At 39.4% G+C, this 16,562-nt stretch overlaps 1 protein-coding gene across 6 annotated transcripts in view; it reads left to right on the plus strand.

Annotated features, from left to right (window-relative positions):
* The window catches only part of Fat1 (FAT atypical cadherin 1), a 130,386-nt gene that overhangs the window by 83,286 nt on the left and 30,538 nt on the right, over positions 1 to 16,562 (plus strand). For all 6 annotated transcript variants that reach the window (XM_045146498.1, XM_045146504.1, XM_045146506.1 and 3 more), the window contains 4 exons: positions 4,283 to 4,558; positions 4,694 to 4,904; positions 10,368 to 14,435; positions 15,157 to 15,353. In XM_045146498.1, coding sequence (XP_045002433.1) covers positions 4,283 to 4,558; positions 4,694 to 4,904; positions 10,368 to 14,435; positions 15,157 to 15,353 — 4,752 coding nt within the window. The remainder of the gene's footprint in view (positions 1 to 4,282; positions 4,559 to 4,693; positions 4,905 to 10,367; positions 14,436 to 15,156; positions 15,354 to 16,562) is intronic.

Consider the following 16,562-nt stretch of genomic DNA (forward strand, 5'->3'; position numbering starts at 1 on the left):
AGGAAGAAGAAGTTTCATTCATTCATTCATTCATTCATTCATTCATTCATACACTTACTGAGCAGTTGTAACATGCCAGGTGTTGTTTTAAAGCTGAAATGTGGGTGAAAGGCCAAAATTCTGTCTTTTTGGAGGTGTATCATGAAAGTTTGTCTGTTATTTAAATAATTCCTAAGAAGAAAGAAATTATAAATGAGATTAAGCATTAAATGAGAGAGGTCATCTGCTCATTTAATCTATTAAAGAGAAACAGTCAGGACTGGAGAGATGGCTTAGCGGTTAAGCACTTGCCTGTGAAGCCTCAGGACCCGGGTTCGAGGCTCCGTTCCCTAGGACCCACATTAGCCAGAGGCACAAGGGGGCGCACACATCTGGAATTCGTCTGCAGTGGCTGGAAGCCCTGGTGTGCCCATTCTCTCTCTCTGCCTCTCTCTCTGTTGCTTTCAAATAAATAAATAAAAATAAACCAAAAAATTTAAAAAAAGAGAAATAGTCAAAGCTTGGAATATAGATTTCATTTAAATTACTAGATAATTTAAAGTTTAGTTGGAAAGTATTTTATTTCTTTCTCCAAAAAATTTCTGATTTTCTATATGTGAAATTGGCATTGTATGTGACAATACATATTTGGGTCATTTTGTGGTCACACATGAACACTCTAGAGCTGTTCACAATTTCCAGTTCTGATCATTGTAGTGATGAGCGGACTACATTGATTTTTCTCTCTTTAAAAATAAATCCTGGGGCTTGCGGGATGGCTTAGCAGTTAAGGCATTTGTCTGCAAAGCCAAAGGAACCAGGTTCAATTCCCCAGGACCCACGTAAGCTGGATGCACAAGGGGGCACACCATTTGCAGTGGCTGGAGCCCTGGCATGCCTATTCTCTTCTCCCTCTCTCTTTTATTTTTCTTGTCAAATAAATAAAAATGAAAAACCAAATATTTTAAAATAAATTCTGAAGTTAAACTTTAGAGCATGAAAATAAAAACTTCAAAAATTACAGTAAGTTTTTTTTTCCTTTCACAATTTTTATTAACATTTTCCATGATTATAAAAAATATCTCATGGTAATACCCTCCCTCACCCCCCCCCGCACTTTCCCCTTTGAAATTCCATTCTCCATCATATTACCTCCCCATCTCAATCATTGTACTTACATATATATAATACCAACCTATTAAGTACCCCCCTCCCTTCCTTTCTCTTCCCTTTATATCTCCTTTTTAACTTACTGGCCTCTGCTACTAAGTATTTTCCTTCTTACGCAGAAGCCCAGTTATCTGTAGCTAGGATCCACATATGAGGGAGAACATGTGGCGCTTGGCTTTCTGGGCCTGGGTTACCTCACTTAGTATAATCCTTTCCAGATCCATCCATTTTTCTGCAAATTTCATAACTTCATTTTTCTTTACCGCTGAGTAGAACTCCATTGTATAAATGTGCCACATCTTCATTATCCGCTCATCAGTTGAGGGACATTTAGGCTGGTTCCATTTCCCAACTATTATAAATTGAGCAGTAATAAACATGGTTGAGCACTCATACAGTAAATTTTAATATGATAATTCTGAGAGAAAGATTTAGACTATAATTGTGTGCCGTCCAGTTCACAATTGACTAAATGGATATCTAGCTAGCCAAAGGACTTTGTGAGCAGCAGAAGTGACCCTATGTGTCATCCATCCTTCTTCCTTCATCCTGTATCCATCTGCAGTAGACTGCTTACATGAGTAATTAACACTGTGCTTCTTTCTCCACTATAGTATTTTCAGTAAGTACAGTTGAAAGTTTAGTATTGAATCATGTACCTTGATGAGAATTCCTCTCAAATCCAGGAAATACTCCTTGTTCTCCTGCTTGTCAGTGCTTTGTACATCTGGACCTTAATCCGAGTCATTTTCAGAGGACCTTGATACTATCCTAATGAATTGCTGGCAGGGAGAAGTAGTGAGACTGGGACTGAGTGGTTACAGAGCCTGGTTGACCTGTGATGACAAAGGGAGCAATCTGTAATTGGGTTTTAGTTTCTGTTCTGGCACTGAGGACCAGAGATAGGAATCTGGGAGAACATTGAGCAGCAGATCCTGCATGGAGGGAGGGAGGAAGGGAGAGGGGCAGAAACTGAATTGTGCTGATACAGCTGAGGCTCTGGGCCATAGGGCAGATGTGGCAGCAGGTGAAACCAACAGAGCAGCTTTTGTGCATCCAAGGCAGTAGCAACACTCTCCAGATTGGAGAGTGTTTGGTGACATCACAGGGTGCACCTCATGAAGGAAAGCAGAAGGTGGCAGTGCAGATGCATCAATCTGCCAGGCAGACCCTCTCCTGCTCTCCTGTCCTGCTGGATGCCCTCCAACTCAGGCACATTGCTTGATTTAGCTTGGATCTCCAGGTAACATCAAATACAGTTAAGTTTTTTTCCCCTTATACTGAAGCAGCTTGACTTTCATGCGTTCCTTCAGTTTGTACCGAGCATGAACATTGGGCAGGCACTCTGCGGCTGGTAGCCTGGTTTCAGTCTTCAGCTCTTGTTCAAACTCCCTCTGCTTCCATTGCCTCATCTGCAAGATTGGGAGGGTTCTAGTCCTCCTCACAGTTTCTATGAGGGGTAAGGGAGCCATGCAGAGTGCTTTCTCTTCAAGCCCAGTAAGCATACAGGTAAACTTTGGACTTTCAAAGCCTTGTTGGTGTATGAGACCTTGTAGAAACAAGACTTAGCCTGGTGTTGTTGAAAGCATCACAGTTGGTTTTATACCTTCAGTCCATGTTGGCCATAAACATGCTCAACTGAGTCACCTTGTCAGGATTGATTATTCTTACTTTCAGGGGTTTCTTTTTAATAGTGCCTAACTGAACTTGGGATCACAAGGAAATTTTGCCTAGGCCTCATATGATGGTAAAAATGTTTTAAATTTATAAAAACCTCACTATTTAATTAACAGACATGACCTTTACAGTCATACTTTCTGGATCATCTGAACCTTTAGAAGTGAAACCTATGTAGTTTTAAATGTTCACACAATTTTCACATAAAACCTTTCTGTGGTTTGGTGAATGTATTTAGGATTCACATAAATACAATGTTAAAATCCATCCATTGATATAGTATTCTGTGAAAACATTAGTATGGCCTTATGAAATGACCTCTGTTCCCAACGGTGCACCAGTATGATTAGCAGAATTACCTGGATGTTGCTGTGGGGACTGGCAAACCTCTGTGTTTCTTAGGAGCTAGTGAAATTCAGGTTTCTTATTTATAAAGTATAAGCCCTTTTTATGATTATGATTATGCTGATTTTCTCTGTTTTACATCTTTTCATTCAGAAAATTAATCCTCTCTCAGGGTAAATTCTTTTGTTTCCATTTATTTATAGTTAAAATCAAGGGTTTTTTTTTTTCACCTGCTTCTTTTCCTTTTGTTTTGTACTGACATCTTTAACAAGTTTTTTTCTTTTCAATCTGTTTTGTCTTAAGGAAATGAACATATTTACTACTTGTAAATGTGGAAGTTTTGAAGTCAAAATATAACCCAAAAGTATTTTCTTTTTGGACATTACTGGGGATGTAACTCATAGCCATATGCCTGCTAAGAAGTGCTCAGTCACTGAGCTACACCCCTACTCTAACAAATCACTTTTAATTGTTGTTCTTATATTAGAAATACCTAATAGGAGCTTAGAGTTCCAGATATTAGAATGACAAATTTAAGTTATATTACCATTCCTCTCATTTGCCTCAAATCTAATTTAAGAAATAGGTATTGTGTACATCCCAGTTAAGTATATCCTGTTATCTTTCCATGAGCAATCTGAAAAGATCTCATGGGTAGAACAAATGAAAATTTACCTGCATTTCAAAAAGAAATGGCAATTGTGAGCAGTATTTCTCCAAAGTTGGCACTAAAGATTGAGATAGGTCTTCATTATCTCTCTAAAAGTTTTAGTAAGTAATGAACCAATGAGTAGCTTTTAAAAGATTTTTGTTTGTTTGTTTTTTTGTTTTATGAGGCAGGATGTCACTCTAGCTCTAACCCAGGTTGACCTGGAATTCACTATGTAGTCTCATGCTGGCTTCTAACTCACAGTGATCCTCCTACCTCAGGCTCTTAAGCTGGCTATTTTTGAAAATTTTTGATTCTAGAATTTTGCTTTTACTTTTATTTGTATTTAATTTTGGTAAAATAGCATTTTCCCCCAATGGACATGTAATTTTTCTTGATTCCTAAGATACTGAGCAATCATAATTATAGCTAGTTTGTGAGTCCTTTTGTTACTCATTTCAGGTATTCATCAAAGTAATAGACACAAATGACCACCGCCCTCAGTTTTCTACATCAAAATATGAGGTTGTCATTCCTGAAGACACGGTGCCAGAAACAGAAATTTTGCAGATCAGTGCAGTGGATCAGGATGAGAAGAACAAGCTGCTTTACACCCTGCAAAGTAGTGTGGACCCACTGAGTCTCAGGAAGTTTCGTCTTGATCCTGCCACCGGCTCCCTCTGTACTTCCAGCCAGCTGGATCATGAAGCCATTCACCAGCATATTCTCACAGTCATGGTAGGCGCCTTGTCATTTGTGTCTTGTCTGCCTCCTATGTTTTTTGAAAGGTTTCATGTGACTCAGACTGAAAGTGATTTGTAATCCACAAGAGAGAACATCGTAGCAGAGTGAATAATGTATTGATTCTTCTAGGTACGTGACCAGGACGTTCCTGTAAAACGCAATTTTGCAAGGATTGTTATCAACGTCAGTGACATGAACGATCATGCCCCGGGGTTCACCACCTCTTCCTACAAAGGACGGGTCTATGAATCCGCAGCCGTTGGCTCCATGGTGTTGCAGGTGACAGCTCTGGACAGAGACAAAGGGAAAAATGCTGAAGTGCTTTATTCCATTGAATCAGGTAATTTTGAAATACTCTATAGCATTTTAACTTTACATGTGCCAAAGATTATTTCTTTTCTAAATTTAGCTCTAAGTGTTGAAAATTTTTTTTTATATCACCACAAAAAATGCTTAATTTTTTTTAAACTACCATTTTACTTGTTACAAAAAGGGATTGTGTGTGTGTGTTTTCACTAAAGAGTGAAGATAGTGGCCTACCTAATAAGTATGGGTATTAAGAATTTTTGGAGATTCAACAATATTAACATAAATCAATATGGATAAATCCCACAGAAAAGCAAAACTTTTATGGCCAATTCTGAATTTCTGATATCATTTTAAGCACAAAGTCATTTTCCTCCACTGAACAACTAACTATGAAGCAATTTAGTAAAATGCAGGTCTACTAGTTCCACATGATACTTGTAATCAGAGTATCTTCCCTTGGGCAGAGTAGGAAATGCCACAACCTACTGCTGACTCATCTGTCTTACAAAAAGTATCCTCCTGCCCAGAATTGCTCTATAGGCCATTGAGTGGTTCTCTAATGAGAAGTATTGTAAGGGGCCTGCTGGAGTTGGTGGAAGGCAGTGAGGAGCAAGGTCAAGCTGGTCCCGGCATGGGCAGGTCCAGTGTGATGAGGAAAGAGCTCAAGTCAAGGATCATCCAAGCAGTCATGGCAGCATGTGTTCTGTTCTGTTCTGTTCTGTTCTGTTCTGTTCTGTTCTGTCTGTTGTGCCATTTGTGCATTGACATCTTTATCCCATGGAGAAATGAAGCTGCTTTAACATGCCAGAGGCCATGCTAGGAGCTGCTATGCTTGTGTTTGGTAGGTAGGGTTAATGTTGGTCTACAGGCATGTGCTCTGAAAGAATTCTACTTCAGAGCATTTTTACAAGTGAGAAATGGTGTCACATTGTACTCTTAATCTTGCTAATAATAAAAGTAAGTGAAGTCTCAAGAAGGCAATTGAGTTTCCATTGCTATTTTGGGAACAGCCTCCATTATTATTCTTATTTTGTAATCATTTTAGAAAATTGAAATCATCATTTACACATGGTTCCTCCTAGGCATTAGAATCTATAGAGCTACAGATTATTATCTATAGGTCATAGAATCAAAAATTTGAGTAAATAGAGATAATTTTGACAAAATGCTCTCTGGTGTGTTTTATATACTTAAACTATTTTTATTTATTTACACATTTGAAATTTCACTTGTTTCCCTTAAAACTACCAAACTGAGTTCATTCCTCCCAAATAAGATTTTATATCTTGCCTGTGATTGTGGTGTTAAAATGCATTGGTAGTTTAGTTAGTGCCTTGAATAGAGATAAAGTATTTTTCCACTGCTTTGGAAATTTAGTGGTTAGAAAAACAGTGCATTCCGTTTGTGCATGCCTGAGCATTTCAATAAAGTAATTTTGTCATAGACAAACTGACTGGGTTTATGTAGAAGAAAATATTAAACTTTTCCTTAGTTTTCACATAATTTTCAACAACCGAGTGGTTAAAATGGTTGTTGGTGTCTGAGTGAAGGCATGTACATGCTTGGAATGCTTGTAATGACTGACGGGATTTGTAACTTGGTATCCTAAGAATGGAACTCTTATTTCCTTTCAAAAGAATAGAATGAGTACCAGTGTACTGTTCTAGTATTGAAGTACTTCTAAGGTATCTTTCCAGTTTGGGCAATGTAAAACTATGCTAAATAAATGCTTTATATTAAACCATTACCATTAAAAGATAGCCATGTGTGTGTGTGTGTGTGTGTGTGTGTGTGAGAGAGAGAGAGAGAGAACACACATGCATGTTGGTATAGCATGAACTATAAAATGTTCATACTATCTTTCCTTCAATGGTTTATTAATAATCAGCTGTTTCTAATTGTGTCATATTATGTTTAATAAACTTTAAAAATCTGGTTTAAATTCTATCCATGATACTAATGTTTCACTAGCAGCAGTTTGTTGAGCAAAAGGTTTATTCTGATATGCTGTCTTTAAGGGAAAGATTTCCCTAGAACACCTTTTCAGAAACACTTGACGTATTACTAGTGCCACACTCTGGGCTGTATGGACTTACATCTCTATAAGCCTTTACTGCTCTAGTAACACTGAGATAGATGATACTCAATAAATGTAATTATTCTTCAGCATTGCTTTTCTTCCTGAAGTTTTGGTTAATGTGGGAAGACACAGGCTCCCCATCATGCTACTCATGTGCCCTGTGGGAGAGAGAATGGTGTTAAGAGCAAATATTGTTTGTCAGATAATCCCCAGGTTTAAATACAGAGAACAATTTATGGCTGGCATATTCTAGCTAAAGCGAATGAATCTAATTCAAACTACTACTCCCTGTCTTATGAATTCAGAGCTCTTGTGTTTAGTGTTTGTGAATGTTCATATTAGCAGTACTGTGCCAGTCAGCAGCCCTCATTGCTTTTCCCTAAAACATGATGATGTTTCCCCCAGTGTACATCTCAAGCTTTCTTCCTTGTTGCATACATATGTGGGAATCATATATAAATTCGTTCACTGGATTCTTGTTTAAACTTTTTAATGAAGTGATGAGCTTGGAACCATCTTTATCAAAGTCAGGATGCTCTAGATGATAAAGAATGTTCATGAATTTCACTTGGCTGACAAAAACAATGTCATAAGTACTAGAAAGTAAAGGCCAGGAGCTGGTGTGTGGCACATTCCTGTAACTGCAGCACGAGGCAGGAAGATTGTAAGTGTGAGTCTGGGGTCTATGGTGAGCTGAGCTACATGGTGAGACCCTGTTTGCATAAAGTGGCATGGGGTTGGGGGACATGTGACAAAAAAAGTAGCAGAAATGTAAAAGGGAAGAAGAGTTACACTGAACGGCAAGATCAAAAAAGACTGTTATGCTTTGTAAGCAGGAGTTCTGACAAAGCCTGAAAGAATGAATGGTTGAACAGATGGACAGTTATTTGGATAGATTAAAAAAAAAAAACACATAGAGATTAACTAGCTGGAGATAGCTGTTTTGGGAATCAACCTAGCAAATACAGAGGCCCTGTGTGAGAAGTGAGTATGTTCTTCTGTGATGGAAGAGTTTTAAAGAGATACTAGCCTGGCTGGAAGCTAGGAATACTTCCTATGGAAAGTAGTGGTTCTGACACTATCCTCTCAGTTTCACCTCTCACCCCTCGCCCAGCCTAGCACCAAAAAGGTTGATGGGTTTCTTCATTTGAGAGCTTGCAAGTTTAAAATGTTGTTGGCAAAATAAGAGTTCACCATAGACAATAAGGCAGATCTGAGTGTAGTTGAATAAATATAAACTTTGGCAGGTTAGTTGCTTTTTCTAGAACAGACACGGCAAAGCTTGAGGAATAGTAATGAAGACAATGGCTCTTCCATGCCAGGACTGCCAATTTTGGATGGTAGAAATAATGGACAGGTACAACAAGAAAGAGAATGCTATTATTTCTTCCTAAAATATAATGAGAGAGAATCCAGGACCACACTTCTCTAAATATAGACAGGCTGGAAATTAGTGTTTGAGTAGCCTGGCAGAGGCAGCTGGACCCTATTCCTGGGCCAGTATTTGGTCCAGAGCTTCAGGGCCAGGAGAAGCCTGGGCTCCCTATTGCAGAATGGGGCACTGCCTGAGGACTGAATACAGAATCAGGCCAGCTTAATGCAAACCAGGCCAGGTCTGGCCTCAGAAAAAAATTGTCATAGAGTTTTGGAAAATGTATTAAAGGAAAGAAATGAACACTGTAGAGGAAGTGTTTACTATTAATATGAGGGGAAAGAAGTGCCTGCTTAATCCTCGAGTTTGAAAACTACAACATGGTCCTGGTCAGGTCTATGAAGTGGCAAACCCAGAGGACTCAGAATGACAAAAAACTGTCAAGAGACAAGCAAACTTTGTTTTAGAGTAAGTGGAATAGTTTATTTGGGAAAAATAAATTAAGTACTATGACTAGGATGATAATTTGTAGATATGTGTTTATGAAACAACTTTATGGACAGATTTAGCCTTTGTGCCCTGCATACAGGGCTTGGTCTATAGCAGAAAGGCTGTAGAACACTCTGGTCTCAGCCATAACAGAACTCTATCATGTGTCATGGAGCCGAAGTTATGCTAAAGCTCTGTATAGCCTGAAAAAAACAGCAACAAAGAAAACAGTGGTTCTCAGCTGTGCCCAGCACCCTTGTTCTTTTGGACCATTTAACTTGTCTTGAAGGGCTGTTATGTACACTATAGGCAGACACCTCTACCTAGACAGTAGTAGCACTTTCACCTTCCAAGTTATGATAGCCAGTCACTGCTACATGTCTCTCTGGATGCGAATTTACCCTGTTAGAAAACCACTGACTATAATAAATTGATTTAAAAAGGTTAAAGGATTGTTTTGAGATAGGTGGGTTACAATTTGTTTTTCCTAAATACTTACAATAAGAGATTTTCTTGAATCTTGGTGTAAATTTTTCTTAGCCAATTAAAATCTTCACTCATAATGAATAAAAATCTTGAGAATTTGTAAAAATAATATAAAATGGATGCTTTGCATGGATTTTAACATAGTGTTAATTGAGTTTCTTCGTGGGAGAATAATGTTTCCGCAACACATTTGCAATTCAACCATTAGTAAGTTTTGGTTTTAGGTACACAGTGATTTTTTTTTTTTAATGGTAGTGTTAACTACTTTTATTGTCCACTAACAAAAGCTAGTTTAAAGCTTGCAGTTCCAGCTTGCAGTTCAAGGGCTGGCATCCATCATGGCCGTGATAGCTAGCATGGCAGCAGGAGATGAGGCCACTGGGTCCACTCAGGCCACAAAGAGGAAGCAGAGAGAAGTGAATACTCTTGCTTAGTTAGCTCTTTCCCTTTTATAAGTTCCAGTACCCTGTCCATGGAATAGTGCTGCCCACAGCTGAGATGGGTCTCCCACTTCTATTAACCCAATCAACATAATGTCTCACAGGTAGGCCCAAAGGCTAACTTAATCAAGGAACTCCCTCACAGTTGATTCTAGATACTATCAAGTGGACAATTAATACAAGCCACCACAATGGTCAAAATTCTGAGAAGTTTAAATGGATAAAAATGAAACAAATTGGAAGTTTTGTATAAATTTTGATATCTTCTGCATTTCTATTTAATTTTTTTTTAATATTTTTTTGTTCATTTATTTATTTATCTGAGAGTGACAGACACAGAGAGAAAGACAGGTAGAGGGAGAGAGAGAGAATGGGCGCGCCAAGGCTTCCAGCCTCTGCAAACGAACTCCAGACGCGTGCGCCCCCTTGTGCATCTGGCTAACGTGGGACCTGGGGAACCGAGCCTCGAACCGGGGTCCTTAGGCTTCACAGGCAAGCGCTTAACCGCTAAGCCATCTCTCCAGCCCCATTTCTATTTAATTTAAAAATATCTTTGTTTCTGTTTCTCTGACTACTATTGTTGGTCCTTGTGTTTTCTTTAATGTATATATTTTTCTACCCTTCTAGGAAATATTGGAAATTCTTTTGCAATTGATCCTATCTTGGGCTCTATCAAAACTGCAAGAGAATTAGATCGAAGTAACCAAGTGGAATATGATTTAATGGTAAAAGCAACAGATAAAGGCAATCCATCACTCAGTGAAATGACTTCTGTGCATATCATTGTCACAGTTGCTGATAACGCTGCACCCAAGTTCACTTCAAAAGATTACTCTGTAGAAGTCAGTGAGACTGTCAGGATTGGCAGTTTTGTGGGGATGGTTACAGCCCAGAGTCAGTCATCAGTAGTCTATGAAATAAAGGATGGAAATTTAGGTGATGCTTTTGATATTAACCCACATTCTGGAAGTATCATCACCCAGAAAGCATTGGATTTTGAAACCTTGCCCATGTATACACTAACAGTGCAGGGAACCAACATGGCTGGACTGTCCACCAATACAACTGTGCTGGTACACCTGCAGGATGATAACGACAACACACCAGTTTTCCTGCAGGCAGAATACTCAGGACGCATTAGCGAGTCAGCATCTGTCGGCAGTGTTGTTCTCACAGACTGGAATGTCCCACTAGTGATTCGAGCCACTGACGCTGACCAAGAATCCAATGCTCTGCTCGTTTACCACATAGTTGAGCCATCCATGCACAAATACTTTGCTATTGATTCCAGCACAGGTGCAATTCACACAGTACTGAGTTTGGACTATGAAGAAACTAGTGTTTTTCACTTTACTGTGCAAGTGCATGACATGGGAATGCCATACTTATTTGCCGAACGTGCAGCTAATGTCACCATACATGTGATTGACATCAATGACTGTCCTCCTGTGTTCTCCAAGTCATTATATGAGACATCTCTTTTGTTGCCAACATACAAAGGGGTGAAAGTCATTACAGTAAATGCTACCGATGCTGATTCCAGAGCATTTTCACACTTAATTTACTCCATCATCGAAGGCAACATTGGCGAGAAGTTTTTGATGGACTACAAGGCTGGTACTATAACAATACAAAACACAACTCAGCTTCGAAGCCGCTATGAGTTAACTGTTCGGGCTTCTGATGGCAGGTTCGCCAGCTTCACCTCTGTGAAAATTAATGTGAAAGAAAGCAGAGAAAGTCAGCTCAAGTTCACCCAAGATTTCTATTCTGCAGCTGTGAAAGAGAACTCCACAGATACCAAGACACTTGCTGTCATTACCACTGTTGGGAACCCTATCAATGAGCCTTTGTTTTATTCCATCCTCAATCCAGACCACAGATTTAAAATCAGCTGCACATCAGGAGTGCTCTCCACCACGGGGATACCATTTGATCGTGAACAGCAGGACTCGTTTGATGTGGTTGTCGAGGTGAAACAGGAACGCAGGCCTTCAGCGGTGGCCCATGTTGTTGTGAAAGTCACCATAGAAGACCAAAATGATAATGCACCTGTGTTTGTCAACCTTCCCTATTATGCCGTTGTTAAGGTGGATGCTGAGGTAGGCCAGGTCATTCGCTATGTTACTGCCATAGACAGAGATAGTGGCAGAAATGGAGAAGTACACTACTACCTTAAGGAACATCATGACCACTTTCAGATTGGACTCTCTGGTGAAATTTCACTGAAAAAGCAGTTTGAACTTGACACATTAAATAAAGAGTATCTTGTCACAGTGGTTGCAAAAGATGGAGGAAACCCAGCTTTTTCAGCTGAGATTATAGTCCCAATCACTGTAGTGAACAAAGCCATGCCTGTATTTGAAAAGGCTTTCTACAGTGCAGAGATTCCAGAAAGCATCCAGATGCACAGCCCAGTGGTTCACATCCAAGCCAATAGTCCAGAAGGGCTAAAAGTGTTCTACAGCATCACAGATGGGGACCCTTTTAGCCAGTTTACTATCAACTTTAATACTGGAGTTATCAATGTCATAGCTCCTCTGGATTTTGAGTCCCACCCAGCATATAAACTGAGCATACGGGCAACTGACTCCTTGACGGGTGCCCATGCAGAAGTGTTCGTTGACATCATTGTGGAGGACATCAATGATAACCCCCCTGTGTTTGTTCAGCATTCTTATGCCACAGCTCTGTCTGAGGCATCTGTAATTGGAACTTCTGTCATTCAGGTGAGAGCAACAGATCCCGATTCGGAGCCAAACCGAGGAATTTCCTATCAAATATTTGGAAATCATAGCAAGAGTCATGATCATTTCCACATAGATAGTAGCACTGGTCTCATTTCCTTACTCAGAACCTTGGATTATGAACAGTTCCAGCAGCACAAGATTTTTGTAAGGGCTATTGATGGTGGATTGCCTCCCCTAAGCAGTGATGTGATCGTCACAGTGGATGTCACCGACCTCAATGATAATCCACCTGTCTTTGACCAGCAAATTTATGAAGCCAAAATTAGTGAACACACCACTCATGGACATTTTGTCATATGTGTAAAGGCCTATGACGCAGACAGTTCCAACATAGACAGGTTGGAGTATTCCATTGTGTCTGGCAATGATCATAAACATTTTGCCATTGATAGTGAAACAGGAATTATCACACTCTCAAGACTGCACCGACACACCTTGAAGCCATTTTACAGACTCAACATCTCTGTGTCTGATGGAGTCTTTCGAAGTTCAGCTCAGGTTCATGTGACTGTAATTGGGGGCAATTTGCATAGTCCTGTTTTTCTTCACAATGAGTATGAAGTAGAACTAGCTGAAAATGCCCCCTTGCATACCCTGGTGATTGAAGTTAAGGCAACAGACAGAGACTCTGGCATTTATGGTCGCATTACCTACCACATTGTAAATGACTTTGCTAAAGACAGATTTTATACAAATGACAGAGGACAGATCTTTACTTTGGAAAAGCTTGATCGCGAGACCCCAGCAGAGAAAGTAATCGCAGTCCGCTTGATGGCTAAGGATGCTGGAGGGAAAGTTGCATTTTGTACCATCAACATCATACTCACTGATGACAATGATAATGCACCACAGTTCCGTGCAGCTAAGTATGAAGTGAACATCGGTTCCAATGCTGTCAAAGGGACCTCTGTCATTAAGGTTTTTGCAAGTGATGCTGATGAGGGGTCCAATGCAGATGTCACCTACACCATTGAAGCAGATTCTGGGAGCATTCGGGAGAATTTGGAAATTAGCAACCTGTCTGGTATCATCACCACAAAGGAAAGCTTAGTTGGCTTAGAAAATGAAGTCTTTACCTTCTTTGTTAAAGCTGTGGATAATGGCTCTCCATCAAAAGAATCTGTTGTGCCTGTCTATGTTAAAATACTTCCACCAGAAATACCACTTCCAGAATTTTCAGAGCCATTTTATACCTACACAGTTTCAGAAGACATGCCTATTGGAACAGAAATTGATCTCATTAGAATAGAATGTAGTGGAACTGTTCTCTACAGCCTAGTCAAAGGGAATACTCCCGAAAGTAATAGAGATGACTTCTTCGTGATTGACAGACAGAGTGGGAGGCTGAAGTTAGAGAAGCATCTCGATCATGAGACAACAAAGTGGTATCAGTTTTCCATCGTGGCCAGGTGCTGTCATGGTGATGCTGAGGTGATGGCTTCTGTGGATGTTAGTATCCAGGTGAAAGATGCAAATGATAACAGCCCAATTTTGGAGTCCAATCCATACGAGGCGTTTATTGTTGAAAATCTGCCAGGGGGAAGTAGAGTCATCCAGGTCAGGGCATCTGACCTAGATTTAGGAGCCAATGGCCAAGTTATGTATAGTCTAGATCAGTCACAAAGCACAGACATCATGGAGTCTTTTGCTATTAATATGGAGACCGGCTGGATTACAACTCTCAAGGAACTTGATCACGAAGAGAGAGACAATTACCTGATAAAAGTGGTTGCATCAGATCATGGGGAAAAGGTTCAGCTGTCCTCAACGGCCATTGTGGATGTTACTGTCACTGATGTTAATGACAGTCCACCACGGTTCACAGCAGAGATTTATAAAGGGACTGTGAGTGAGGATGACCCTCCAGGTGGTGTGATTGCCATCTTAAGTACCACTGATGCAGATTCTGAGGAGATCAACAGACAAGTGTCATACTTCATAACAGGTAAAACTAAATTATACTAGGAGCATGTTAAATATGTATTTTATGGAAATTTAAAATTGGAGCAAGTTAGTTACTACCTAAAATAAATAGAAATAAGATCTGTATGCTGTAGTTCAAATTTTATCTGAGCAAAACTGCTTATTTAGTCAGATTTTATGATTTATTCTGTTGAGCTTTATAACTAGTGTTTTATAAATATAACATAATTGTAGGTAGAATTATTGCTTAATAATTATAATTGATTTTCATGCCATGTTTAAATAAATATGTTTGTGCTGCTCATTGTTCCTGTGTAGATCGAAAGTTAATACAATGCTAGATGTAGTGGGGCACACCTGCAATCCCAGTTCTTGGGAGGCTGAGGCAGATAATTGCTGCAAATTAGGGGCTAGCCTGGGCTACATAGTGAGTTTTAGGCAAACCTGAGATATGGAAAGGGGGGAGAGAAGAATGAAGGCAAATACATATACCAAATGCACTATATAATATTATATATGTAACAATTTATTTATATTATATATATATAAATAATATATATATTACTTATATATGTATATGTAAATATATATATAATATATATACATACCAAATTTAATTGTATTTTAAATGAGTTAACTTTTTAAAACTATAATGCCATGCCTTTTATGTACAGTTAATTTTTTCTGTAACTTCTCTTTAATTCAACAAATTTGACTATCATCTTCCTCTATTAATTTGATAGGAGGGGATGCTTTGGGACAGTTTGCTGTCGAAAATATACAAAGTGAATGGAAGGTGTTTGTGAAGAAGCCTCTAGATAGGGAAAAAAGGGACAGTTACCTTCTGACAATCACAGCAACTGATGGGACCTTCTCGTCAAAAGCTATAGTTGAAGTGAAAGTTCTTGATGCAAATGACAACAGTCCTGTTTGTGAAAAGGTAGGCTGTGCTGTGCTTCAGCTCATACATTGTGAGTTTATAACCTTTGATGCTGCATCATAAATCATGTGTGTTCCCATAGTTGCTTACTGTTCTGTAGTGGAGAACAAAGTTGAATGGACAAAATTTACAAAAGCTTCAGGACCATTTTGTTTTTGGCCATCCTAGCACACTTTTAGGCTCTATCTGAAAAATTAAGAGGGGAAGAACATGGAAAAGCATGGCGTAGGAAAAAGCAGTAAATGGAATATAGAGGGTAGTGAAAGTCATTCCTGGGACTTTGTACTTTATCCTAGAGAAAATGGAAAGAGACTCTGAAGCCCTTTATTCAAAAGGCAAAGATGACATGAGCCAGGAGTTTCTGAAAGTTTACTTTGAAATTGTTGCATCTGTTAGCTGGAGGATGAAGGATAAAAGTGAGTAAGGGGATGAGAGAATGGGCAGAGGTCCAGAAGAACATAGGAATTATGGGATGTTACACCATGTTTAGAAGGACTCAGGGCAGTGACATAGGTAAGGCTAAATAAAGTAGGAATTAGTTTTAGAGGAAATTATTGAGTTCCATTTCTGATTTCATATATTTCAGGTAGTGGATATTCAGTTAAATCTTATAGATTGAAGGAGGATATGTAACCTTGGCTGATTATTGAATTCATTTGGGAGGATACCAACAAAAAGTGGGGGGATGAGGCTGGAGGGATGGCTTAGCAGTTAAGGTGTTTCCCTGCAAAGCCAAAGGACCTAGGACCCACATTAGCCAGATGCACAAGGGGGTGCACACGTCCGGAGTTCATTTGCAATAGCTGGAAGTCCTGATGTACCCATTCCCTCCCTCCCTCCTTCCATCCCTCCCTCCTTCTTCTGTCAAATAAATAAAAATAAAATATTTTTTAAAAAGTGGGGGATGGATTTTTCCAAAGGGAGAAGGAAGCAGAGATGGAAGAAAGAGCATGGTTACATTGTATTTGGCCAGAAGGGCAGAGGAAGAAGATTTTTATGAAAGAGCAGTAAGCAAAAGTGTGACACAGCTATAAAAAGTAACTCAGAGGTAAAATGGACCACATGAGTTTTATGACTTCTAGAAGAGGTAGTTTCAGGATTATGATTGGAGTGGATGGGTGTCTGACTACAGGTCACGTAGGGAGTGTTGAGAGAGATGAGGCTAAGAGAAGAAGTCTGGCAGTGGGGACAGTGGAGAATGTTGCTGAT

Source organism: Jaculus jaculus, chromosome 1 (genome assembly GCF_020740685.1).
Source record: "Jaculus jaculus isolate mJacJac1 chromosome 1, mJacJac1.mat.Y.cur, whole genome shotgun sequence".
Taxonomy (NCBI): domain Eukaryota; kingdom Metazoa; phylum Chordata; class Mammalia; order Rodentia; family Dipodidae; genus Jaculus; species Jaculus jaculus.